This window comes from Gambusia affinis, linkage group LG18 (assembly GCF_019740435.1).
Source record: "Gambusia affinis linkage group LG18, SWU_Gaff_1.0, whole genome shotgun sequence".
NCBI classification, from domain to species: Eukaryota; Metazoa; Chordata; class Actinopteri; order Cyprinodontiformes; family Poeciliidae; genus Gambusia; species Gambusia affinis.
This window is the reverse complement of record NC_057885.1, coordinates 20,943,679-20,970,469: the sequence shown is the minus strand read 5'-3', so window position 1 is coordinate 20,970,469 and position 26,791 is coordinate 20,943,679. Positions and strand designations below refer to the sequence as shown.

Genomic DNA, 26,791 nt, shown 5'->3' with positions numbered 1-26,791 from the left:
ACTTTCTCCACGTCAGTTTCTATTTTAGGACATAAATGTTGAAATTTTGCCGCCTTGAAAGCAACGGCCGTTTGTGGAGGGATTGGGACAGTTTGAGCCGGATAATCTGTTAAAAAATTGATCTCCCCCACCTCCTCCCTTAGCTGCTGTGACCTACTGAAGAAATGCGCCAAAAACAACCAACCAGAGCCAAGAGGAGGGTCTTAGCGCTGTCAATCATCCTCATGTACTCAAAGCTAAATGTGCTAATGGTGGAGAAACAACTTACCGTTACAGGAAAACCGTTTATCTACCATCATCAGAGGTTACGCTAACACAACAGAATATTCTAGCTGTAGCATAGCATAAAGTAAAACGGAAAGGGGACGATGGATGAGTAGCACTATATGAGATTGTGATTGACAGCACTAAGATGTCCCTCTGTTTGGTTGTTTTTAGTTGAACTGGGAGCACTGGGAGAAGGCAAAGGAGCTCAATTTATTTTTTTCATAATTATCTGAAGAACATAAACATTTAAAGGATGCTTGATTTGTTTCAGAGACAGAAATTAAGAAATTTGTCCTTTTGTTTAAAATATCAACTAAGGATTGTTAGATAAAATTTCACTTCTAAACCACTGCAGTGAACATCAGTCTTTTTGTGGATATTATTTTGGTAGAAAGTAGACGTAACATTTTCAGCAAATTATTTACCATAAACTTAAAACAATAAAATTCTAGTTCCACTGGCAGATTGTCTCAAGTGCGGGAAAAAATGGGAATGTTAGAACTAGTAATTTATCTATAGTCAATTGTAAGTTAGTTTATAGTTAGTTATAAAATATTTTATAAACTTTAGTGGATTTCCGGGTGGGAAATAAGCTCTATAAGGCTAGAAATTAAAATATTTACAGAAAAATCATTGAGGGCATTTCTTTTATTAACTAAACCAAACAGATCAAATAAAGAAAAAGAAAATGTACAAAGTTTAACCATCAGTTCATCGCTGAAACAAACTTTTACTCCATCGTTATTTATTTTCAGTCAGAAATCCAACCGTGGGGATTTTCTGAAGGCTTCTGCTGGAGCTCCTGGTAATGTCTCTGAAACCAGGAAGAGAAAAGCGTCAATGCGAGGCGGCGGCGGCGGCGCGCTAACGTCACGTTTTCTACATCCGTTTGCTTTTACCTGCAGATTGTCGTAGTGGGTCCTGCTGCAGCAGTGCAGGTCTTTATCAGCGCCTTCGTTGAGGTAGAAAACCGAGCAAAGGTTACAGAAATACGCCAGTTTCTGGACCGTGAACTCCTGACCTGAATCAGCAAAAAAAGAAAATAATAAAAACATTAAAATATTCTAAATGAACCCCACAGACTGCTATCATTCATGCTAACTTTGCTTTTCCAAAGGGCTCATGCTAAAAAGAGATTTCCACCGTCAGTTGGGGCTAAACCCAACCGACTTCCTAACACACCAGCAGCTCCACCCTGAGCAGAGAAACAAGATCTGAATGAGAACTCGTTCTCACCTAGAGGGCGCTGCGGGTCGAATGGCGGCAGGTTGACGTTGGCAGCAACAGTAGGAGACTGGGATCGAGATCTCTTTGCTCCAGGTCCAACCGGCTCGCTCCGCTGTCTGCCAACAACTGCAGAAGAAGAAGAAATTAAAATCCTGATGCTCAAACGTCCGTTACCTTCCTCTAGAAATCCTGCGTTTCTCAAACATCCATCTATGTAGGAAACATCTGGTCTAAATCTGAGGAACAAAAACTGTTTTTATTTGGAACATTTTTTGTTTCATAAATGCTGGAAATATTTAACTTGCAGTACAGAGTAATTAATTTTCACCTTTGGCACCTAACTGGCAATATTGAAGGGCAATTTTGTTTAGTTGAGCTCAAGTCTGCGGCAATAAATCAATTATAAAGTGTATTGATCTTTCAGAGTGTGTTTTTAGCCATCACCATTATATATTTATATTATTATATTATTATTATATTACTTGAAGATGGTCTAGAACAATGTTTATCCCAAAAATTTCTGGGACAATTTAGCAACATTAGTTATCGTGACAGGACTAGTTCAGACGCCAAAATAAATTTGAATTATTTTGAATATTTAAAAAATTGTTCCTTGGAGTTGAAAAGCTGTAGTTGAGTAGAAAACGGTCAAAACAACACCATTATAATTTATCGGCCAATAAAACATGTTCCATGTTGAGGTTTAGTAACTCATGTCGTGTTTCTATGATGCTAATTTGTTTTTATAATTTCATTTTTTCTCATGGAGACGTAGGATTTTCCACCTTTTGTTTGACCCACGCTGGACTCCTTCTCTTCTTCTTCTCCTTCTAATTCTGGTTCGGCGCTGACCGTTTGACCTCTGGCGGATTTTCTCACTTTAAAAGAAAAGAAAAGTTTCAGTGATTTTTCTGGATTTGTGTCCATTTCTCTCCGTTTAAACGTCTCGTCGGTACCAGGAGTCATCTTCGCTTTCTTTCTGGGTCGGCCTCTGGTTCTGGGAGCTTTTACTTCCTTTGTTTCTTCTTCTGCTGCTGTTACAACATTCACAGTCTCATCTGAAACAACAAATCAAAGTTTCAACCTGGCAGCAGCACTAAACCCGATTATTTTCCTTCACAGTGAACAGATTTGTTTCACTCCAGCATGAAAAAAAATCAACAAAAAACTGGAAATTTGTCAAACTAAAGTTTGATTTTTGAGTCAAATCCCTTCAGAAGGGAATCTAAATGCAGTTTGTATATTTTTATCTTTTGGAGACAGAAACAAACTGAAAAAGAGTTTTAATTCACTATTATTCATGTTTGTGGTGGAATTCTGCAGCACAGACAAGGTCAACTAAAATAAAACTAAATTTTATGTTTTTAAAAGTCTCACACACCTTATACACCCAACTGGTCCAAAAACCAAACATTAATTTAACAACAAAAGAAATTTGCCAATTACAATAACTAACATAACAAAATATAAGCTAATGTTTGTCTTAATTACACAGATCAATAAGCAATAATAAATCCAATTAAATCCCCTTAAGGTAAAACACTTTCCTGCTCAGATCTAATGCTTTATAATACAAAGAAAGTAACAAAAGAAATCTAAAAAATATTTTCACTACATTTCCTGGCATTTAGAAAATAGAGGTAATTCTAACAGAGTTTTAAAAAAGTCTGCTTCTTTAGATGTATGAAAATATCAGAGTAAAAGCCCAAATCTGGAAAATGTTATTTATTCTGAAGCCAAACACTTGACTGAACCTAATTACAAAACTCTGCAGTTTGAATATTAAAAACTTTCCAAATCTTGAGAAAAAATAATTGAAAGTCAATTATTTCCATCCAAACCCGGTAAATAAACGATCTGTTGTTGAAAACGGACACAAACCCGGAAACATTCAGACAAACCAACCTTCATGTTTGCTCTTAGATTCTGGGGTTTCGTCTGGTTTAATCTCAGCTTCATTTCCATCCAACAAGACCTAAAAAAAAAAAAGATTATTTAGCCAAATCCTTGACAAAACACCAACATGAACCCACTAATACGTTATTATGTTCACCTCAGACATGAGGGAGCCATCTTTGTCCTCCATCTTCTCCTCCCGGGGGTCAGGATTGGTTTTAGTCTCAGGTTCTGGTATCATTTCTTTTGGTCCTGCTACAGATTCTTCTGGAGATAAATTCTCTGAATTACAGGTGAGCTGATCCAGACTCTGTTCCTCTGAATCGTCCCGTTTTGTTCCTTCAGGATCAGCATTTGTTAAATCACCAGCTACGACTTCCTGTTTGGACTCTTCCGCACCAGCTAAAGCCTTGTTAGCATCGCTAACACCAGCTAACAAAGTCAAACTCTGTTCCTCTAAAACTTCCTGTTTGGACTCCTCCGCACCAGCTAAAGCCTCGTTAGCATCGCTAACACCAGCTAACAAAGTCAGACTCTGTTCCTCTAAAACTTCCTGTTTGGATTCTTCCATACCAGCTAAAGCCTCGTTAGCATCGCTAACACCAGCTAACAAAGTCAAACTCTGTTCCTCTAAAACTTCCTGTTTGGACTCCTCCGCACAAGCTAAAGCCTCGTTAGCATCGCTAACACCAGCTAACAAAGTCAAACTCTGTTCCTCTAAAACTTCCTGTTTGGACTCCTCCGCACCAGCTAAAGCCTCGTTAGCATCGCTAACACCAGCTAACAAAGTCAGACTCTGTTCCTCTACAACTTCCTGTTTGGACTCCTCCGCACCAGCTAAAGCCTCGTTAGCATCGCTAACACCAGCTAACAAAGTCAGACTCTGTTCCTCTAAAACTTCCTGTTTGGATTCTTCCATACCAGCTAAAGCCTCGTTAGCATCGCTAACACCAGCTAACAAAGTCAGACTCTGTTCCTCTAAAACTTCCTGTTTGGATTCTTCTGCACCAGCTAATGCTACTTTAGCATCTTTCACATCATTAGCAGCCTCAGTCAGACTCTTTTCCTCTGCAGCAGGTAAATTCTCAACATCATCATCAGAAAATTGAGATAAAAACTCCTCTAAAATCTTTATTTTGGATCTTTCCTCGTCAGATAAATCTTCATTAGTGACATTTACATCTTCAGCTAATCGAGTCAGACTTTCTCCTCTTAAGATGTTTTCTTCCGACTGTTCAGCAACAGATGAATCCAAACCAACTTCTGTTACTTCATCAGGTAATTGACTCAGACTCTGTTCCTTCAAAACGTCTTGTTTGGACCCTTCTGTACCAGGTAAGTCTACTGCAGCAATGCTAACACAACCAGCTAACTGAGTGAGACTCTGTTCCTCTACGACTTCCTGCTCGGACCCTCCTGTACATATCGCTACTTCAGCATCGCTAACACCACCAGCTAACAGACTCAGATTCTGCTGCTCCAAGACTTTGTGTTTGATGTCCTCTCCGCCAGATAATGCTACTTTAGCATCACCAACACCAGCTAAAGTCAGACTTGGTTGCTGTAGGATTTCCTGTTTGAAATCTTTTGTTGCAACTAAAGCTATGTTAGCATCTGTCAAGTCATTAGCAGCCTGAGTCAGAGTCTGTTCTCCCAAGACTTCCTGTTTTGACCCATTAGAACCAGCTAACAGACTCTGCTCCTCTGTGGAACCAGTTGTTATCGTGTCTTCTCTTTCAGCTTTAACTTCATCCTTTGCTCCACTTCTTTCTTCTTCGCTCATCATCTCCTGAACTTGATCATCGATAGAAGCTACAACTTGAAGTTGCGGATCTTCCTGTTCCTCAATTCTTGCCATCTCCACTGTTTTCTCTCCATCTTCTTTACGAGCGGTTGAGTTTGTATCATCAGTAGGTTCTTCTGCAGGACCTTCTTCATCAGCTCCTGGACTGGAGAGACTCTGTTTCTTCAAGGCGGCCATTTGTTTTTTAGTTGCTCTGGTGTTTTTCTTCGGTCTTCCTCTCCTTGCTTTCAGTTGTACCACTGGTTGATCTTCCTCAGCCTCCTGTGCCTCTTCAGTATCTTTCACATTATTAGCAGCTTCAGTTGGACTCGGTTCCTCCAGTTCTTCCTGTTTGGACCCTTTTACACCAGATATCGTTACTTCAGCATCGCTAACGCCTCCAGCTAACTGAGTCAGACTCTGTTCCTCTGAGACCAGCAGATCTGGAGATCTGCTGGTCTCCATCATCATCCTCATCATCTCCTGAACTTGATCATTGGTAGAAGCTACAGCTTCCTCGTTTCTGGTTGAGGTTGTCCCGTCGGTAAGTTCTTCTTCTTTATTGACAGTTTCATTGAGATGCTTCTTCAAGGCGGCCATTTGTTTTTTAGCTGCCTTCGTGTTTTTCTTTGATCTTCCTCTCCTTGCTTTCCATTGTACCACTGGTTGATCTTCCTCTCCAGCTTCTGTTGCATTATGAACAGCCTCAGTTGGACTTGGTTCCTCCACGTCCTGTTTGGACCCTTCAGCATCGGCAATGCCACCAGCTAACGGAGTTGGACTCTGCTCCTCTGAGACCACCAGATCTCCAGATGGTATTATGTCGTCTTTTTCCTTTTGGCTGAGTTCATCTTTTGCTTCAGTTGTTTCTTCTTCGCTAATCACCATCTCCACGTCTTCTTTCAAAGCCGTTGAGTTTGTTTCGTCAAGTTCTTCTTTGACAGTTTGGTCGAGACTCTCCCTCTTCAGGGCGGCCATTTGTTTTTTAGCTGCCTTCGTGTTTTTCTTTGGTCTTCCTCTCTTCGGTTTCTGTTGTACCGCTGGTTGATCTTCCTCAGTCGCCTCTGGTGTCACACTAGTAGCTTCCTCTGTCTCTTGTGCGTCGTCTTGTTCTGTTTTGCTGTTTTTTGCTCTCGTCGTATATCTCCTAGCCGCTGTCTCCTGCTTCTTCTCAGGTTTTTCCTTCTCCTCAGTTTTAGATGCTTTGCTCCTTGTGCTCCTTCTGGGCTTTTCCTCTGGCGGAGTTGAAGTATCATCCGTTTTTTCTTTCACATCATCGTCTAGTTTTGGACCTTCAGATTCAGTTACGGACTGATCATCAGTTAAATTCACTTCCTCTGAGAATTCTGCTTCAGGAAACACATTGGAAGAGTCTTTCTCGTCTTGAATTGGGCCAGAACCTTCTGAACCGTCATGCTGATCTCTACTTGATGCTTCTTCTACCAGAACCTCTGAAGTTACAGTCTTTGACTTATCGGTTTTCACTGACACCTGCTGGTCCATCTGTGCCACTGCACCATCCGTGGGTTTGTCTTCCTCTTGAGGAAACGTTGCTACATTTGGAACAGCAGTCTCTGGTTTCTCGCCGTCCTTTGGAGCTTCTTCACTCGGTTCCGTCTTCTTGGATTTGGAACCAGCAGCTCCTTCTTCTGTTGTTGGAGGAAAATGGTGTTAAAACGTTTCCAGAAACAGAAACCTTCTTATTTTTTATGTGTTTTACCTTTTGGAGGTTTGGGTTTCAGCCTCACTTGTCGTTCAGCCTTAACAGACTCCAAATGTGTCTCGAGGTCAATGGTAAGGTTTCCAGTTAGCTGCAGTCGCTGTTGTAGAGTCACCAACCTGAAACGAAGAAACAAGTTTGATTTTCAGTATTTTTGGTCCAGTTTCTTGTCCAGATATCTTAGTTCAAGTGTACGAAGATATTTGCACTTAAACTATACAAAAACACTCGGTTAGATTTTGTGTTTTTGCAGTGTAACATGATTTGTGATTTATGGCAGCAGCAAAAAGGAGGTAGGGGAAGCAATTTCTGTATTTATTAATTAAGTGTCGATGCCATTTTGTTGCAAATATTTTGGCAAAACTTACTAGTTTAATTTGGGTCACTAAAGCTCAACTGGATTTTTAATTAGCAAGCGTTCAAAAACCAGATGAGTAAACAATATTTTAAATGCTTTTTAACCGGTTATATAATTATTATTATTCTCACATCATCCATCAATGGACAATTGATGAGCAGGTTTCATGTTTATTGGTCAAAACTAACAATAAGATAAAACCAGGTGCCAGCAGTCGGATTAATAACAGATAACTGAGAAGATTCATATAGTTTAGACATTTAGTTGTAATGAAATCAATCTTTAATCGGTACCACAAATGGAGAACTTACGGTTCGATGCGTCCAACTTTCGTCCTACAAAGACAGGAGAAATTTATAAAACTAAATAAATAAATAAACCAAAGGCATCAGAAACCATTTTCTCAACTTCTGATCAGAAAAACAAACCAGTTTTCATCTTCAGTTAAATCGTCCAGGAAGAAAACTTTCTCCACCACTCGAGCGACAGCAGCGGAGTCGGACATCTCAATATAGATCTGAGGAAAAAACAGAGTCAAGACAATAAGTAAAATAATCTGTTCTATTTTTAACATATTAAATGTGAATCTGAATGACTGAGATTTATGTTTATGTAGCAAATAAACTCCTGAAATCCCAGTTTTTTATTTTAAATGCTTCTTTTTGACTTTTGTTGCTAATCTGATATTTTCTTTTACATTAATCAACCTTTTAATTGAAGTTTTTCCTCTTTTATCCCCAATTAAACCTTAGTGTGAATTTATTTCAGTATTGTGTATTTCGGTGGCGTTGCGCCTCATCGCACCCTGTTGGCGAGAGGCAGGAAGTTGAGGAAGGGAGTGATGGACGCCACCACCCTCATGACCACACTGACGATATTTGGAGACGCGTCGAAGGTTTCCACAGACAGCAGCCGATCCTCCAGAGGGTCCGACTCGGAAACCGGCTGAGAAACGAAACAACCAGAACCTCAGGACGGATCCAACAGAACCAGAGTTTAAACTAGTCTTTACTTACACTGTTGCTCCATTTCATCACATTTTTGTACAACATCTCCTGCAAAAGATGACAAAACACACGTATAACTAAGAACTTGTTTGCTTTTGGAAACGATGTAAAATCATTTTAAATGTCTTTCAGAGCAAAAAGATGGAAAAAATAAACATGTTTCAAGTTAAATTGTGATTTAAGAAGTTTTTTAAATTTCCCTCTAGAATTAATTTCTTATTGTAACTCGGATAAAAACCTCGCTGGCGCCGTGATGCTCCATGTTCAAGGCGAGGAACGCTTTGACTCGGCAGTCGTTGATGCTCAAAACTTTATTCAGATGATCTTTGATAAAACGGTTGCATGTCGACCAGTCGCTGAAATAAACGAAGGCCTGAAGGAGAGAGAGAGAGAAACGGTTCTTTATTACAGCCACAAATATAAATCCATGTGTCATAATGAAATATTTTTTCAGAAAAGTTCCATGAATGATCAGAAAAGCTTCTGCTGTTGAGCTCATATCTACTCATTCACTAATTTAGCAGCAGTGGCTTTTTCTGTTGGATAAAATGCTGCAATTAATTAAAAAAATACACCATGTCAGCAAAAATATTTGTGCCAGAATTTACTTTATCTTAAAAATTGTAGCTGTCCAGTTAACCTTTGACCTCCTATTAATATTTTTAAAATGATAGCTGCCCAATTTTTTTTTGCTGCACAAACATTTGACACCAACTTTGGTTAATTTGATAAAAGCTGTGTAGCTAACGTCACTCAATGACATTCCCCCTCCTTTTATTTTAATAATCCTAGTCTCATTTTAAAAAATCATCATCTCAGACATTCCCAGATTAACATTCCCAGATTCCCTGCAGTGATTCCCGGCTGGCGGTCGGCTCCTCACCCTCCTCTGCAGAGGCAGGACGACCACGTTGGAGCAAAGCGCCCTGAGCGTCTTTTCTGGGAAATACGGCCAGGCCAGGCGGGCCACGTCCTCCTGCGTGTAGCCGCCGGCCGGCAGGTTCGTCAGCATGACGGTGAAGGACGCCACGCTCCAACCCTCCACTTCCTGCACAACCAGGAAGTTGAAAATATAAACATCAGTTTGAGATTATGATCTTCGGCCACAAAACTCCAATATGTTTTAAAGAAGAAGATTAAGACCTGAAAAAAAAAAAAAAAACATTTATGACTGAACCGTTTCATTTTCTTCAGGAAAAAAGGTTTCGGAAAAAAAGTCAGAATAATTTTTTTTAGTGGCCTCAATCATCTTCCGTGTATAAATGTTGAGTTTTTTAATAATAAAAAATGTGATACAATTTTTTTATTTTCTGTTATTCCCTTTTAAAACTGAACCCAAAGTAAAGAGTACGTGTCTAAACTTCTGAACTCGGCTACAAAAACAGACCAGCTTACCGTAAAGCAGGAGACTTTTTTAAGTTTGATATAATCTGAGAAGAAAAAGAGAAAACATAAATAATTAATAATTGCCTTTGGTGAGGGGGATTCTGGGTAAGTAAACAGCGTCTCTTACTCGGGACGTTGTACCACGGAGATGACGTTGGGAAGATAAACGGGTCGGTTTTCATGGTGATCCAAAATGGCGGTTTGGTGTTTGGTGGGAAGTTGTGTTTCCCTGTTTGGGGGAGGAGAGAATATTATCGGCTGAACAACAATAAAACCGAGAGGTTAAAAACTCAGATGTGATAGATTGAAGTCTGGTTATTTCAGAGACTGTCAGGTCTGGTTTGGCAGAGGTAATGGCCGGAGTCAACCAGCAGGGGGAGTCTAGCGCTTGCGCTAGGTATAGTGAAGAGCACCGGAACTTCCTCCTCAGTTATTAATAACCGTTGGAGCAGAAGCACCGTGTCCGGCTCTTTTATTAAAATACTCCCCTTCTTCAAGTATGATTCCATATATATGCAGACCTGTATATTGTAAATGAGTTTATTCGCCGAATGTTAAATTCTGTTGTTAGCTCCGTCGCTAGCGCCATTGCTAATGTACTGCTGTTCTAGCGTTGATATCATTATGTATGTTTGTAAGCTAAACTCAGTTATTAATAACCGTTGGAGCAGAAGCACCGTGTCCGGCTCTTTTATTAAAATACTCCCCTTCTTCAGGGCATTTACACAGACGTGTTTCGTCATGTTGGGGTGGAAAACAGCCGACAGAGGAAAATCTCCAGAACAACTAAAAGATCTTAAATAGTCCAAAAACATTTAGGTTTTCAGTCGGTACTTTTTATTTGCACCTTTCAAAGATAAAACACTTTAGGAACTTTTCTAAAAGAGCAGAAGAATTAAAAGCCAATTAATAACAAATTTTCAAAGTCACTTAAAAAACAAAAGCTCTGTTTTCTGGGTTCTTGGTTATAAATCAGGTAATTCTCTGTTAGTTGGTAGTTTTCTCCTTTTTTTATTTTCATATTGAAGATTTTTCCTGTAAAATATAAATAAATACTTTTTATAACCTGGTTTTCATTCTGTAATAATGTAGAAACGATAGCGCCCCCTGAAGGACATGGCAGACTTTACTTTTTACGTTCTATTTCAATATATCTGCAAAAACACGCTGGTCTACTTTATGTACAATCACAATGATAACAAATCTCAATTTAAAACTCTATAATATATAATAACCTTTAAAGATCCGCTCTGAAAATGTGATCAAACATTTTTCATTATTTGATGCAGAAAAACTGACAAGAGAAAATAGTCTGAATGTTACAGGAATAAGATTAAAGCAGAGTGACGTAATCTGGGAATAAACTCAAAATGCGAAAGTAAAGTCGCAGAAAAAAAGTTGTAATATGAATTTATTCTCGTGTTTGTATTTTCTAACTTATTGTGGCCGTCAGACGTCAGACTGTGGTGCGTTTGTGTCCCAGAGAAGTAAAACTTCAGGGAGGTAAGTTGGTTTGATCCCTAAAGGAAGTCAGACCTGGCGAATCGCCGACGGCGTCCGGCGCTTTCATCCTGAGCAGCTTGTGAGAGCGACCGCCTTCCTGTTTGCTGTACGACAGCCCCAGCAGATCCGCGTCGCTGCTCGACTCAAACTCCACAAACACCTGGAGACACAAACCCATGAGTCCAGCTGGAGCTCAGTGGGGTGCAGAACACGGTCCAGGTGTGTCGATACCTTGTTGAGAAGCGGCAGGAAGTTTTTCACCGCAAAGTCGTTCATAAGGAAATCTCTGAGCTCCCGGGTTTCGCTGTGAGAGACGTCATGGAAGAAGACGGTCCTGGACCCGTCGTCTGTGACGTTCTGGTTGGAGGAAAGCAGCAAACATTTAAACCAGATGAACAAACCACACACCGTCAGGAATGTTACATAAAAACAGCCGATTTAAACGGCCTCTAACGGATTTAACATTATGAATCAGAGGCTCTGACTGATTTAACATCATCAATCAGAGGCTCTGACTAATTTAACATCATCAATCAGAGGCTCTGATTGAACATCATCAATCAGAGGCTCTGACTGATTTAACATCATCAATCAGAGGCTCTGACTGATTTAACATCATCAATCAGAGGCTCTGACTGATTTAATTGTCTCCATGACACGTTTTAAAAGTAAAAATAGACGAGAAAATCCAGGGAAGTGACTTGAATGTTTCAGAAAAGGCCCCACAGTACAAAAGGAAAACAAAAAGGAACTTGTATTGATAGAGCTGGACAATAGATCAATAAATAGATAATTTGAATTTTCAACATTATTCATTGAACTTCGATCCGGAACCAAAACAGGAAGAGGAAAAGCTTCACTCACAGCCAGATGAGAAATGTTGGTGAAATCAACTGACTCACTTTTTGGTTGCCTAGCAATGACTTGTAGAGAAACTCCTGGTTACCTAGCAACAACATGTCAAGTAACTGGCGCAGCAGCAGTTTAAGGTTTTGCTTATAACTGGTTAAAAATAATAAAATTAGTTTGGCAGTATTTTAGATCATTTTAAAAACTAATCAATAATTATTGATATGAACAAACATGAAACCATTATATTGTGATGCGTTTGTGCTGCCCTGCCTGTGAACCAAGAACGTAATCTCGATGTTTCACAGAAATAATCTGAGATGTTAAAAATAAAATCTCTGACATAAGATTTATTCCTTATTTTAATATTTTTCATGAAAGTTCTCATAAAATTGCTACTTTATTCTCCTAACATAATGTCTGAATTCTTGTAAAATTATGATTTTACTTTTTAATTATAAGAATAATCAACCATAGCCTGGTTAAAAAGTTACGTAATGCAGTTAAACTCCACATAAGAGCGTTTTAACAGAATCATTTCTCTACAGTTATCCTCAATTTGCAAAGATCCCTGGTTTCTGTTTTCCACTGATGTATAAAATTTTAATTTACAAAGGATAACTGTGACGGGTTAAAGCGGAGTGTGTGGCTGTGTGTTCACTTACACAGTGAATCCGTTTCATCAGAGCGGAATAAAACTGGAACTGGAACAGAAACGAGAGCAGATTAAACAAACCAACAGCAACTAATTATAAACAGTAAAACTAAAGACTGAAATGAGAAGAAACAAAAATAACTTCTACTTTAGTTAATGTTGCAGGTAAGAAGATTTAAAAAAGAAAAATGGTCACCAGGATGGAAAACTTCTTCTGTCACTTTTATAGATCACCAACAGTTAAATCTAAATGTTAAAAACTAAAAGCACAGTAAACAACAGAAACGCTGAAATTACAAACTAACCAGTTAAATTCAGTGTTTTTATCTCATAAGTCTTTGAAACTTTGGAATTATTTGTTAGTATAACCTAGAAACAACATTTCTGTGCTAGCCTGTTTACTTCTATAAATGTTTTAAACATGAACAAGAAGGTCTGAAGCTCACCGGCGTCATTGGGAAGCCGCCACAAACAGGTCTGATGCAGATCTGCTGCCCCCTAAAGGCGACGCCGTCCCACGTCTCCGTCAGGAGGTTTCGTAGATCTTTGCCGCTCGGCATGATGCCCAAAGCCTGATGGGAAAGTTAAACGACAACATCAGGATTCATAAACCTGCAGAAACACCAAAGATTTGCTCCTTTTGCGCTTCAAATTCAACTGATCTCAATGATTTTGTTTGACATTAAAATTTGTTAAATGATTGAAACATTTTCAGGGTTTGAAAACTTTCCCCACAGTAAAATTCGAACACTTTAAAATCAGGTTTTCAAACTTAAATTAACTAAAAAAAGACGGTTTCAATTCACTGTTATATGACCTTGTTTATTACTGTTGTTAATAATATTTTGTGATGGTATTCTGCTTTTTGCAACAGGGACGACATAAACTAAAATATTACTAAATTGTATGTTTTGAATCTTTGATCAATAAGTCACTGAGCTGTTAGAAATAAATATTGATTACATTGAAACAATCAAGGAGTAAATGATCTTCCTGCTTAAATATACAAAAACAAAAGTTACAAAACAAATCTCTAACATTTCTCGCCATGTTTCCTGGCTTTTTGTAAATATAAAACATTTTGGTGATTCTAACTGATCAAAAAAAGACGTTTAGTCTGATTTAATGGAGGGGAAAAAGATCTATGTATCTTTTTATCAGGTGGATGAAAATATCTGGTTTCATCTGTAAATAATGTTTTCCAAATTTTTTGCTTTTAATCAAACATTAGACTGAACTTTGAATATCAAGCATCTCTATGAACTCTGCATTCAAGTGTGAAAAAATCCAAAATGTGAGAAAACGACAGGCTGGTTGTGAATCAGGAGCTCACCAGGCCGGACTGAGGAAGGCAGTAAATGGTGTCGACTTTGTGTTTGAACCCAAACGGAGCGAGCTGCTCGCTCAGCTCCTCCTCCGTGTAGCTGCAGGCTTCGACATCTGGGAGGTCGCTGATCAGAAACACCTCAGGAAACTAAAGAAGAAGAAGAAGAAGAAAACAGTTGGGATCGAACAAAGTCTATTAAACTGCGTGAAAAATTGAGGCGACTCACTTCTGTGGTGGATTTTATTTCTTCTTTTGTAAAACACTCTGAAAGCAAAAGAGAGCAGGAGTTAAAGCTGGCGGTCAGGATTCAGAAACACTCTGGGTTTCTTACTGAAAGCTTCTTTCAGCAGCAGCGACTGCAGCTGATCTCCGACCGTCAGGGACGTTTCCGGGTCCAGGTGATAATCGTCACCTGGATCCACTTCAGCCGGTTCCGACTCCAGCTTCCCCTCACAGTCTGAAAGAGGCGACATTAACAAGTCCTGACCAGGAATACCTTCCATCCAACATGTCACAGTCTGATGAAGCTTCTGAGAAATTATTGAATACAGTAAAATCCACCAGATTATCCTGGATTAATTATTTGTTTACAAAGTTTAAATTAGTTTTTCTGGGATGTGCTGTTGTGGCGCAGGGGTTAAGCACAACCCACATAAGGAGGCCTTGCTCCTCGACGCAGCCGTCACAGGTTCGATTCCCGGCCTGGCGACCTTTGCTGCACGTCTTCCCCCTTCTCTCATTACCCACTTTCCTGGCAATTAACTATCAAATAAAGGCCACTGGAGCCAAAAAAAGTTTTAAAAAAATGATTTATTTTTTTTAAAAATTTGTTTTTATGAAGTTTCCTAAAGTGACCATAAAGTTACTTAAATTATTACTTTTCCTACTTTTTCCCACAAATAATTGGTGCTCCACTCAGCAAGTTTTCCAAAATATCTTAGCATCAAAACCAAACGGATAAAAAATAAACATTTTGATCCTCTTGTGGTTAAATTTGCACAAATCAAGAAGCTCGACGGAAAACAGACAGTTGATCATCTTTAATCATAAAAATAATCTTTATGAGGCTTATTTAATTAACTTCAGTAACTGAAAACTATTTTTATTTAACATCACACAAAACACTAAAATTTTAGTGAGAATTTAAACACAACCGAACTAACAGCTGAAGACGTTAATTGATTGTTTTCACATAAAATTGACCGTTTTAGGTGTTAATATTGCTGTTGTGGCTGATAAGCAATATTTACCGACATTATATAAATTCCACTATTGTTTCAACACCTTTGGTAAAAAAAAAACAAAAAACATAAACAGATAAAAATAAATATCAGTCCAGGTTTATATGTTGTGCATCCTTGAAGCGTTTAAAAGAAATATGAGTGTGGAAAGTAAAATATTTACCTTCTTCTGCATCCTGACGTTGTTCTTGTGCAGGATCGTCTTCCTGACCGTTTTTAGGTTTCACCGTGTCGGCGGCACCAGGCTTCTCATCCGACTCTTCAGGAGCTGCTGCAGGTTTTTCGGTTTTAATTCCCGATCCGTCTCCCTCCGTTTTACGTTTCTTTGCAGCTGGAGACGTTTCTGCTTTAGCCGCTTCGTCTCCAGGCCAACTGAGTCAGCAGAGAAAACGGTGAAAGGTTAAAGTTCAACAAGAAGAAACGGAAAGAATCGCAACTAAACTGATGAGGTGGAGGATTATTAAAATATAACTCACCATTTCTTCTGTTGTTTAGCAGAAGTGGAACCAGGAGGTATGAAAACACAGTCCTGTAAATACAGAACTGTTAATGCACCGTTTCAGAAATAAATTCAGTCTTTCTTCACTTGGAAGCTGGCATTTATGGCGTTCCTTCCAAACATGAACATTTTCAGCGTCTCGTGAAGAATGGATTAAAAAATCCTGAATTTTTTTACACACATCCGTGACGACGGTGATGGTGTCTCCTTTAAAGTCGAAGCTCTCCATGCTGCGAAGTATCTCTGCATCATCTTCGTCCTGGAAAATGACGGTGGCCTGAATGTGCACAACAAACACAAACACTTTTCACAACGTTTTTCCCTCTAGTTGTTTATTACGGTACATTTGAAGCACTTTATTTAATTCTTCAAAAATCAGTTTTCATGTTTTAGCCAGTTATGCTGATTTTTTTCTAAACCATAAGTTCTATCAATCTAGTTTTTTCTTCAGGCAATTAAAATAGGCAATTTAGTTGGGAACCCTAATCTGTAATAAAGTGTTATATTTGGAATTAAGATTACTTTGGTAACTTTTAGACATGTCCACCACCAGGGGGCGTGGCAGAGATGTCTTCTATTGTCAATAGAAAGTTTCTTAAAATTATTTTTGGACCATTTTAAAACTTTTTAATAAGACGTACCTCCTGTCTGGATCTATACAGCACAATTGACTCGACTTTCCCAAACGACTCCATGGCGTTCCACACGTCGTTGTACGAGTGACTGCTGAAAATCCCTCTGAGCTTCACCAAGTTCGGGTCGTCCTACACAGCAGACAGAAACTAAACGGTAAATATTCAGAGTCTTAGGCAGACATTTAGTTTTTGTGTCATAAGAAACCGTACTCTGGATTTTCTTCCAGATGTTTGAATGTTTCCACTTTTGTATGCAGAAGATACGTACATTAATGAGTAAAACTGATTGACATATACACAGAGACCTTAATATTATGGAAAAAAAGAAAAAGGAGACTTGTATTGATGACCTGATGATGTGATCGGTATCAACTGATTTCTATTTTCTCCACTTTCACGGTTTTATTTGCATTACTTAATTACTTGCCTCCGTTTCTCTGGGAGCAGGCTTTGTAACAACAAATGATGACGATGTTGTCTTCCGCTTTTTGAGTTCAGCCAGTAAAGCAGGGGTCATAGATTTTACCACCGCCTCCAAGTCCGATTGCTCTGACAGAGACTTGACGCCTGGAAAAAGATCAACAGAATCACTGGGTTGTTTCTTTTAGTTTCAATCAATCAATCAATCAGTGGGTTAGATGTTACCCACTGATTAAAGACAAAAAAAACCAACAAAATGTAAAAAAAATACTACACAGGCATTTCACCTCCAAAACCTTACATGTTAATGTCAGTCACAATATAAAATAAGGTAATCCAATAACCTGATAATAATAATAATAATCCAATAGCCTGATAATGTGAGTCACTTTATAATACAAGACACTCTTGTATCCTTATATATCTAACCCAATATAACCTGATATGATAATAATGCAAGTCTCTTTCCAAAAAAGATAACCCTATACGCTGATGATGTGAGTCTCTTTCCAAAAAAGAAAACCCTATACGATGATGATGTGAGTCTCTTTCCAAAAAAGATAACCCTATACGATGATGATGTGAGTCTCTTTCCAAAAAAGATAACCCTATACGATGATGATGTGAGTCTCTTTCCAAAAAAGATAACCCTATACGCTGATGATGTCTCTTTCCAAAAAAAGATAGCCCTATACGATGATGATGTGAGTCTCTTTCCAAAAAAGATAACCCTATACACTGATGATGAGAGTCTTTTTCCAAAAAAGATAACCCTATACGCTGATGATGCGAGTCTTTTTCCAAAAAAGATAACCCTATACGATGATGATGTGAGTCTCTTTCCAAAAAAGATAACCCTATACGATGATGATGTGAGTCTCTTTCCAAAAAAGATAACCCTATACGCTGATGATGTCTCTTTCCAAAAAAAGATAGCCCTATACGATGATGATGTGAGTCTCTTTCCAAAAAAGATAACCCTATACACTGATGATGAGAGTCTTTTTCCAAAAAAGATAACCCTATACGCTGATGATGCGAGTCTTTTTCCAAAAAAGATAACCCTATACGCTGATGATGCGAGTCTCTTTCCAAAAAAGATAACCCTATATGCTGATGATGCGAGTCTTTTTCCAAAAAAGATAACCCTATACGCTGATGATGCGAGTCTTTTTCCAAAAAAGATAACCCTATACGCTGATGATGTGAGTCTCTTTCCAAAAAAGATAACCCTATACGATGATGAGGTGAGTCTTTTTCCAAAAAAGATAACCCTATATGCTGATGATGCGAGTCTCTTCCTAACATAAGATAATCTTACATACCAACAGTGAGTTTCTTCTTCAACAATATATCCTATTAGGTTGATGATGTGTCTCGGTTTTTCTTAAGTGTTCCTAATTCAAAAAAGATTTGATTTCTTCAACATTCCTTTTTTTGGCTCTAGTAGCTTTTATACATAGCATGTACACAGGAAGCGGGTAGAGCAAGAAGGGGCAGAAGACAAGCAGCAAAGATACCAAGGTAAGAAATTGAACCCCGAACAGTTTTGTCAAGGACCAACAGCCTCAGCCCAAAAATGCTTCCTCCACCCCAACTCCACATACTAAAGACATTTAATGGTTTGGTGAGGTTTGGGAAACTAAATCAGGTATGCTCCTCTACTAATGGAGCATATATTTAGGCTTGTTTTCTCTTTGAAATTAAAGTAACCGTTTAAATTATTTTTAAACTGTCGATTATTAAATATTAATCAAACCTGATGCTTCCAGCAGTCTCTTCGCCAGTCTCTCTGCACTGGTCGACCTCCTCCGTTCAGGTGTCGATCTTTCCGACGACGACCGTCTCTCTCTTCTCTTTCTCTGTTCTCTCTCGCGGCTCCTCGATCGTGAATGGTAATGGTGAGTTGAGCGGGACTTGTACCGAGGACTTGAGGAACGAGACCGGGACCTAATCAAAGTTTGCATTAAAAAACCTGATGTGTTTTATGGAAACTTTTTGAGAACTTTTGGAATGCTTTCAGAAAAACCCAGCGGCTTTAAACTTTCTAAGTCCAAGTACCTGTAACTCCAGGGTGTCTTCCTACTCTTGGAGTCAGGGCGACGTCGAGGGCTACGCGAGCGGGAACGGGAGCTGCTGCTGTCCTTTTTTCCCTTCCTGTGGCTGCGTTGTGGGCTGCGTGAGCAAGAACGCGAGCGGCGGTGGGAGCTGTGGGAACGAGAACGACTCCTTTGCTGGGTTGTAGGTCTTTTATCTGAGAGTCTACAAAGGCAGCAACAAGAGAGAATAACAGAAAATAACTTGTAAATATTCCTTGTTCTCACTTTTTCATTTGGAAAATAGAAACATATATTACCTCCTGTCTTGTATCTCACCGTCCCAGTCTGGATATCTGTAGCAATAAAACAAGAGGAAACGGGTCACAATTTGGCAAAAGAGGGTTATCTGCACAAGTGAGAGGCATTCATAAAATATTTTTAAAAATGTACAACAAAAACAAAATGCAGAGCTTTTTAACGCCGTGTTCCACTTAAGAAACTCAAAGTCAAACTAAACTTCCTCCGTCGAGTATATTCAAGCTAACTTTGCTCCTCTACTAATTTAGTAGTAGTTTTTCCTCAATGAAAACCAAAATATCACTGAAAAGTATCAAAATTTCAAACAGGCATGCCTGTATGTTGAAAAGACAGTTACAGGTAAAATATTTTTCTATATTTCGTTCTCTTCAGGCATGACAAAAAGGCAAAGTTGATATAAAAGGTGACAATATGTTACACAAACAGAGAGTTCTCTAAACCTCACAGATGAAAATAAATAAACATTAATTATTGATCAATCTTTCTCTTTTTAAATCATCCTAAAGTTTCCACAGCACAGTCCAGTGCTGACAACAAGCCTTGTAGAAAACACCAGGTTACTGTCTACTGGACAGTAGCTTCATATCAATAAGTCATGGACTAAAGGGCATTTAATACAACGGTAAGTTTATCAGATAGCTTACATACCCAATAACTTTAGTTTTAAAAGATTAAATCTGCTTCAAAATATGTTTAAAGATTGGAGCAGTGGTGGGCACTGCTAGCTAAATCATTAGTAGCGATAACCGCTACACCTGTATTTAGCAGAAGCTAATGCTAAAGTCTCAACTTGAACTCAAAATATTTCAGCCTTAGAAAGACTACAACCTTTGAGCACAAATTAAATGTTTACATTATAACTTTTAGGCTCTATATCGTCTTTAGACATTGTATTATGTATTTTTGTAGGTTGTTCTCTACTGTTCATGTTTTATTTTGTTTGCGTGTTTCATGTTTAAAATAGTTATTGGTCAAAAAGTGAGAGAACGAGGAGAGGAAACCGAACTGCTGCGTAAACATCCTCCCCCACTTCAAAATAAGAGCATGAATGTAAACATCTAGCTACTTGAAGACTAACTAAAAATTCAACTCAAACGTTGAACTTCATTCAACTGGAACATTACAAAACGACCAAGTAAATTAGTACTTCGGAATTTGTCCAGAAATATTTATTTAGGGGAAGTCTAAGCATTTTCACAGCTAGCAAGAGCGCTAAGTGAAAAATTAGCTTTGTTGTTATCGCAGTGGACGTGTGACCACAACAGGAGTAAAGGAAGCCAGACTACAAGACAAAGACGTAGAACCACAAGGGAACAAACACACTGCTGTTAATTAGCTGAACACCACGAAACACAAAACATACCAACAATTCAATCAACTTCCTGGTTGGGTTATAACTTTTGTAGCGCCAGGTCATAAATCAGCGTTACACATTTATACGTTGGACAGGCAGCAAATCAGACATCTAACTCTACATTTACCAAGATTGTCTTCTTTAGAGAGGCTGGTTAAATGCATCCTATAAGTGGAAAACTCTGAAATCATCAGATGACGACAAAGAAAACGTATACTGAGAAAAATACTGACTGTCTCCGGAGGAGCCTGCGGTTCTCATGGTGAATGGTGGAACCGTGGTGGAAAAGCCAATGCTGGTTGTCAAAACAAAGAAAAGTTAGGAAGGAGTTTCACAACCAACAAGCTTTAAAAATTGCTAAAATGTTTGTTCCCCTCCAACAACAAACCCAACAGACACATTTGATTAAACTTTGAAGATGTTCACTTCTACTGTTACTGCCGCATTGTTTCCCACCGTTTACAATTTTAATAAATATCTAAATAAGTAGGCATTGAGTAAACAACAGTTCATTAAAAATTACACCCGACAAATTGGCTTAATAATTAAGAAATCTTTATAATTAAAACCAGCAAACACAGAAGTCACACAGTAGATAAAAACAATCTTCTTGGTCTCTGGTCAGGTCTGATGATGCCATCCTCAGTTCTGTGTCATCTCAGCGTTTGGTAACGGCTTTCCGGGCAGGTTTGGATCACAACACAGAACCTGGGACAACTACAATGCCAGTCAAGAAGGAAGAGGAGGAAAATGGAGAACCGGACACTGGTGTACTGTAGAACTTGGAGGAAAAGTCACAAAAGTCCACTTCATGCCTATTTTCTCCAATTCACTGAATTAGAGAAAGCAGCTAGACACTGGATTAAGAAAGAAAATCCCAAGAATTACAAACTTAAATTTTCAAGTTATTTTAATTATTTAAAGTGACTGAACATGAGTTCTCTCCAATATTCAACAAATAACAAAATAATGTAAGAATAATGAACAACCTGCTCCACTTACCTTCATGGTCTCAAATTTTCTGTCACACAAAGTGCACCGATGTGGAAAGGCTGGCGGTGCGGCACACGCATAGTCGTTGATCATCGACCTTGACGGCAGACCCCTGAAGATCGCTACCTTTGGAGTCGAGCTGCTGTACACGGACTTTGACAAACTGTAATGCTTCTTTGCTTCTGTGTTTGCCTGAGCTGGAGGAGTGGTGAGAGACCTGGAGACAGAAGGATGCGACTCCTCAGGCGGTTTGGTTTGCGCCTTCGCCGGTGGCTTTGTTGTGTCCGTTGCAGCTTTGCTTTGTTGAACGTTTGCTAGCTTCTCTTTCCTCTGCTCTTTAAAACCCTCTGGCTGTTGCTCTTGAGTTTTACGAGGATTTTCAGTACGATTATCTTGCTTGCAACCAACTTTGCCGCCTTCACCTGAAGAAGTACTAGGCTTTGAATCTTGCACCTCCCCTTGCGAAGAACAGTTTTTCAGGAGGTTGGCACTTGAAAACTTTGGTCTTTTCCTTCCTTCTTCATTTTTCTTTAGCAGAACAAGGGGAGTGAAGGACATCCCAGGTGCCTGGGCTGGTTGGCTCTGATGCGGTTTGGGTGGATCTGATTCTACCTTTGGAGGAACTACGGAGGGGGTGAATTTCTCTGGAGCTTGGGTTTGGTGGGCCACTGGCTTTTTAGGTGAATCTTTGTCATCTTCTGGGGAAATGAAGGGGATGTGGACCTTTTGAGGAGCCTGGTTTGATTGAGTTTGTGGCAACCTGGGTAGGTTGCTGCTGTGGGGAGTCATAGAACTCCTCGAGGTGAAGCTTGTAGGAGAAACTATCAGGGAAAGTAAAGGAACCGGTGACCTACTTTGTTTGAACGGTTCTTTGTAACTGTTGCTACTATAAGCATCAAGCACACTTTTAGTCCCACCACTGGTGACTTTACTGGTGTTCTTAATTTTCTCAACCACAGTGTAGCTCCCAGTATGTCCATAGTCAATCACTTTGGCAGGTTTAAAAATCCTAGAGAAATCGTCCTCGTGTATCTCTGGCACTTCAGGGCTGCTATGCGTCTCCGGCTCACAGAAGCTTGTGGAGGGTTTGGGGTCGGAGTCGGGTGATGTTGAAGCTCTCTTCTCCTTCATGAGGCGAATCTGCTTCAAGATCAGAGCTAGATTATCAGAGTTTATCTGATCCTCAGGGAACATCAGGAGATACTCCAAGTCCTCTTTTTCAAGTCCAAATTTCTCCAGAAGGACGGCGGCAAACTCTGGAGTGTACTGTGACTGGGAAGGCTCGTCAGGATGCACTGGTTCGCTTGGAGTTGGGTCTTCAAAACGTCTGGAACCGGACACAGATTGGTTACTTTGCCGTCTCTCGCTGGATGCAAAAAACCGACCATCACTGCTGCTGGGATAGTCGGCTGAAGCTGGAGAATGAAATCTCACAGGAATATCCTCTGTGGGCTTTTTCAAGATCTGCAACCAGCTCAAGGAGCTGTTGTCACTTTCATCCTGGGGCTCCCCATCTCTGCCCATATCACCATACGACGCTACACTGGTGGAAGGAAACTCGTCTCTCTGAGTGGAGAAAAAGCGAGAACCATGGCTTGAACGCGGCTGCACCAATTCTTCTCTGGTTCTGCCAACAAGTGATCTTTCAAGGTCCCTTTCTGACCTGGCCACCATCTGTTCAGGCCTGTAAGTCATCGGCAGTTCTGACATTTGAGGGATAGTTCTTCCTGGAATTTTACCAGTTTCAGAAAATGATGGAGAAGAGATAAAGTGTGAATCAGGTTCCATACGATGCCGTGCCGTCCAGTGGTCCACGTCTGACTGTTCACTAAAGTTTGGACGACCGGTGGGACGTTGGGTGGGATTTTGATTCCTGGAGGAATAGGGATTGTACGGTGGAAATGACATGGCTTTACCAATTCTCCAGAAGTGAAGGTGCTGAACACCCTCACCGCAGGGAAGGACGGTGCGGACGTGAGGTTCTCAACAATTACGGTACCAGATGTGACACTGACACCAACAGCGCATTGGTAATCTGTGTCAGCGCTGCCTAAACAACGCCTAGGATGAAATGGTGGAAGCCGTACTTCTGCAGAAGAGAAGACAACAGTCCAAAAACAAAAGCTGAAGACAAAGCAGGTCGTGGAGTAGAGCAGGCTCTTCCACAGGCATCAGCTGTCGCCCGGTGAGCGTTGACGTCTCAGCAGCTTCACATTCTTCCCAACATTAAGAAGTTCAGGTCTTTTACTGGTGAGAGAGAACAAAATGGATGAAACAACACAGGGCTGATAAAAAGAGAGAAACCAACGTCAGAAGAGGTAAAGACACAAATGTTTGGAACAGATTATCTTTTTTCTTACATGGCAACAACTAAAAACAAGGAAAAAGCGCAAAGAATATCAACTGAATTGGTGATATAGCAAGACAAACTTCAAACCAACTCTAAACCAAACTTTATTGATTAAGACAAAAAAACATGAATCATTGAAGAGATAAAAAAAAAACAGCAGGTGGCTATGGATTCACATCCTCTTTAAACTCACTTCAGTCTCTTCTGTGATGCAACAGAGATGCTGAAAGTTTCGGACCCCTGTGCTTCACCGTACGACGTTCAACTTGAGTCTGGAGAAAGGCGACGAACAATCTGCTTTAAGAGATATTCAAGACCATTACTAGTACTTTACACATTCAAGAGACATCTATTGTATTGAAAAAGGATCACTGATGCTCTGAAGCGAGAAACAGTACCTTCCTGGGGAGAACTTCAGCTTTGTCACATTAAAAACAAAATCACAGTTGCAAACCATTCAAGCAATAACAAATACAGAAAAGTTTAAGAGAAGAGAAGCAAATCTCCTAATGAGGAATGGGAAAATCTGCAGCAGGATAACGTTAAACAGAAATAACAAGGTTTCGTGCTCCATCTAATCCATGGCAGAGCTGCGGTGGGGTGGCGCCAACTTCTGTAGTCAATGGATGAGAGGCGGGGTACCAACATGCCAGGTCATCAGGTCACAGGACAACCGATGGTACAGTCGGACACACATCTAAGACCAATTCAGAGTATCCAGGTAACCTTACATGTCTGCTGGACTCTGGGCGAAAGCTGGAAGAAAAAACACACAAACTCCACATACAAAACCCCCAGAAGGGTTTATGTGCCAGGAGGTTCCTGCTGCAACACCAAGTACCCCATGGTTTGAGGAAAAGACCAAAAAAAATGGAAGAAAAGCTGAAACATGACAAAACTACAATTACTTTGTCTACAATTAGAATAAAAAACATCCAATCTGGGTAAATTTGAGAGTATTTATACCAAGAAAGGAAGCTAACATTGCATAATTAGAACAGAGATTAGGGTACAGAAGAAATGTTTGATTATTTTATAAGTAACTCTGAGGCATCCATGTAGGTTTACAGGTTAAAACACACCATCAGGCTAGGAGAAACATAATATATGCTAAATACTCAATATCAATATAATAATGCAAGCAGTAGCAACACTTTAAAAAGCAGAGAGGATCATTTTCATTTCGTTTGAAATTCATGTTTTTATGATGGATTGTTAATGGACAAAGAACCTAATTCTGTCGTAAACTGCGAGACAAAACTTGAGGTTATTCTTGGCCAAACAAAAGCCTAACTTAAAAATAAAAGAGGAAAAGGTTAAAATAAACAGATATACTAGGTGGTGCAGGATGTTAACTAAAATGTTGCTTAAATTAATCAGCAGTTTCCAAGTGGGCATGTTTCTTTATTTAAATGTTACAACTTTTATCTCTGTCTCTGCAGTGAGCCTTGCAGCAGGTTGTTTATTATGCTAACAGACATGCTAACTCTTCTAGTGACCACGTGACTCAAAAGAGCCGAGCCATGACCTGTTTGTATTTCAGGAAAAAAAATGTTTAGAGAAGGAAATAATCTGTTTAATCATAGAAAACAAAGTTGCTCCAAATTCTGTCAGTTGCTTGAAATTTTTTAATTTAAACAGGAACACCATTAGCTGCAGCTAGCCCTCAGAAACCCTCCAGTAGAGAGACGTTTGGCTGATAAACGGTCAAAATGACCATCATTCTTTATTTGCAACAAGTATTCTTAGTGCAAAGTTTGTTACAAATGTGGTGTCTTAAAACTTTATCAGGGAAATAGATTTACGTGTTTTACTTGGTACAAAGTTGCCATTTAGATTGAATGGATCAATAAGTAAATTTGTCAATATCTACAAATAATAAAAGGAGATGATATAAAGCCAAAGTAAAAAGAGAAATTCTGCAAGAGGCATGGTTAAACCCAGTATAAACAGGAATAAATCAGCGTAACAACCAAAAAACCTCAAAAACTGGAAATTATGCTCCACCAAACCAGCTCAAAACAATAAAGCATGTTACAGATAAATGTCCAGATCATATTGCAACAAACTTCAATTGTTGTTTAAATTTTACATGATAGATTAACAAAATAGTGAACAATTATAAAGAAGTGTTAACCTTTGTGAGAAAGAAAGAATTGTGGTGCATTTTTGCATTAATTCCCTAAAGCAAACGTTGTTTGATGTTGATTTTCCAACTTTCATTAAACCCTCAATGTGTGCTTAAAAGCGCTGTCAAGTGATCAAAGCTTATATTTTTACCAACACATTCAAAGCTTCAGAGACTTAAAATCAGAAAATTACCACATTTAGACCAGAGTATGACTGATCATTTTAATATAAGCGAATGAGATGAGCTGCCTTTACCCCAAAGTTCAGCTACCTCCAAATTGTTGAGCGGATTTTCATATCTGAAAACAATTGAAAGCACCGGACTCTTAAACTCAATTTAACAACACGATTCAATCCTAAAACAGAGCTGATTTGGTTTAATCTGCAGGGGGAGGTCCATCCACAACAGCTGCTTTCAGCTTTATGCATGCTAGCAGGAGCTAACGTTAGCCTCCTGCGATTCGTTCACAAACCGGTAAAAAACGGAACAAGCAGGTTGAGGAACACGGAGAACAAGCTACATTTAAATGTCAGAGACTGGTTTCAAAGTTAAATAAATGTTTAATATATACATACCGATCGTCGTTCACTCTGTAAAGCCTTGGTCTAAGTTCTTCTTCGAAATGTGTCGGTGACTAAAACAACAAAAAACGTCTTTACTGCCCCCTCCTGGGCCGGAGTGCTAACCGGAAACAGCCGTTAACGCTAGCTCAAAAATCCCACACAAAAATAACGTCTTCGGTTACTTTTGATCATTATTTTCTTCTTATTGAAGCTTACTTTTAGTATTTGTAAAACTTCAATGAGTTCAATTTTAGTTTTGTAAACATTTGA

The 26,791-nt window shown here is 39.3% G+C and overlaps 1 protein-coding gene across 3 annotated transcripts; it reads right to left on the bottom strand.

The window, feature by feature from the left end:
- Nucleotides 1–811: 811 nt before the first annotated feature.
- On the bottom strand, nt 812–26,631 carry LOC122820279 (zinc finger protein 638-like). 3 transcript variants are annotated; one of them, XM_044097566.1, is made up of 36 exons: nt 26,534–26,563; nt 26,213–26,256; nt 24,021–24,099; nt 21,487–23,724; nt 20,718–20,779; nt 19,130–19,165; nt 18,835–19,035; nt 18,533–18,723; nt 16,781–16,920; nt 16,360–16,482; nt 15,900–15,995; nt 15,696–15,748; nt 15,383–15,591; nt 14,310–14,435; nt 14,205–14,242; nt 13,985–14,125; nt 13,098–13,223; nt 12,662–12,700; nt 11,379–11,504; nt 11,181–11,307; nt 9,772–9,873; nt 9,654–9,688; nt 9,142–9,306; nt 8,497–8,631; nt 8,268–8,306; nt 8,056–8,196; nt 7,680–7,768; nt 7,563–7,586; nt 6,894–7,012; nt 3,548–6,822; nt 3,400–3,469; nt 2,451–2,552; nt 2,280–2,372; nt 1,504–1,620; nt 1,167–1,288; nt 812–1,081 (listed from the first exon to the last, which is right to left on the bottom strand). In XM_044097566.1, the coding sequence occupies exons 4-36, from the start codon at nt 23,383–23,385 to the stop codon at nt 1,019–1,021; spliced, it is 8,424 nt and encodes a 2,807-aa protein (XP_043953501.1). In that variant the 5' UTR covers nt 23,386–23,724; nt 24,021–24,099; nt 26,213–26,256; nt 26,534–26,563; the 3' UTR covers nt 812–1,018. The 3 variants fall into 3 exon arrangements, with proteins under 3 accessions (XP_043953501.1, XP_043953499.1, XP_043953500.1); XM_044097564.1 differs by lacking the exon at nt 26,213–26,256 and having other exon boundaries at nt 26,534–26,631; XM_044097565.1 differs by lacking the exon at nt 26,213–26,256 and having other exon boundaries at nt 24,021–24,124; nt 26,534–26,551.
- Between the last annotated feature and the right edge of the window lie 160 nt (nt 26,632–26,791).

Coding starts and splice junctions, on each gene's coding strand:
- LOC122820279 (XM_044097564.1), bottom strand. CDS start 23,385: ATGTCATTTCCACCGTACAATCCCTATTCCTCCAGGAATCAAAATCCC. Junction 20,780..21,486: donor GAAAATTTGAGACCATGAAG/GTAAGTGGAGCA, acceptor TTTGACAACCAG/CATTGGCTTTTCCACCACGG. Junction 14,436..15,382: donor ACGTCAGGATGCAGAAGAAG/GTAAATATTTTA, acceptor CGCCTCTTTCAG/ACTGTGAGGGGAAGCTGGAG.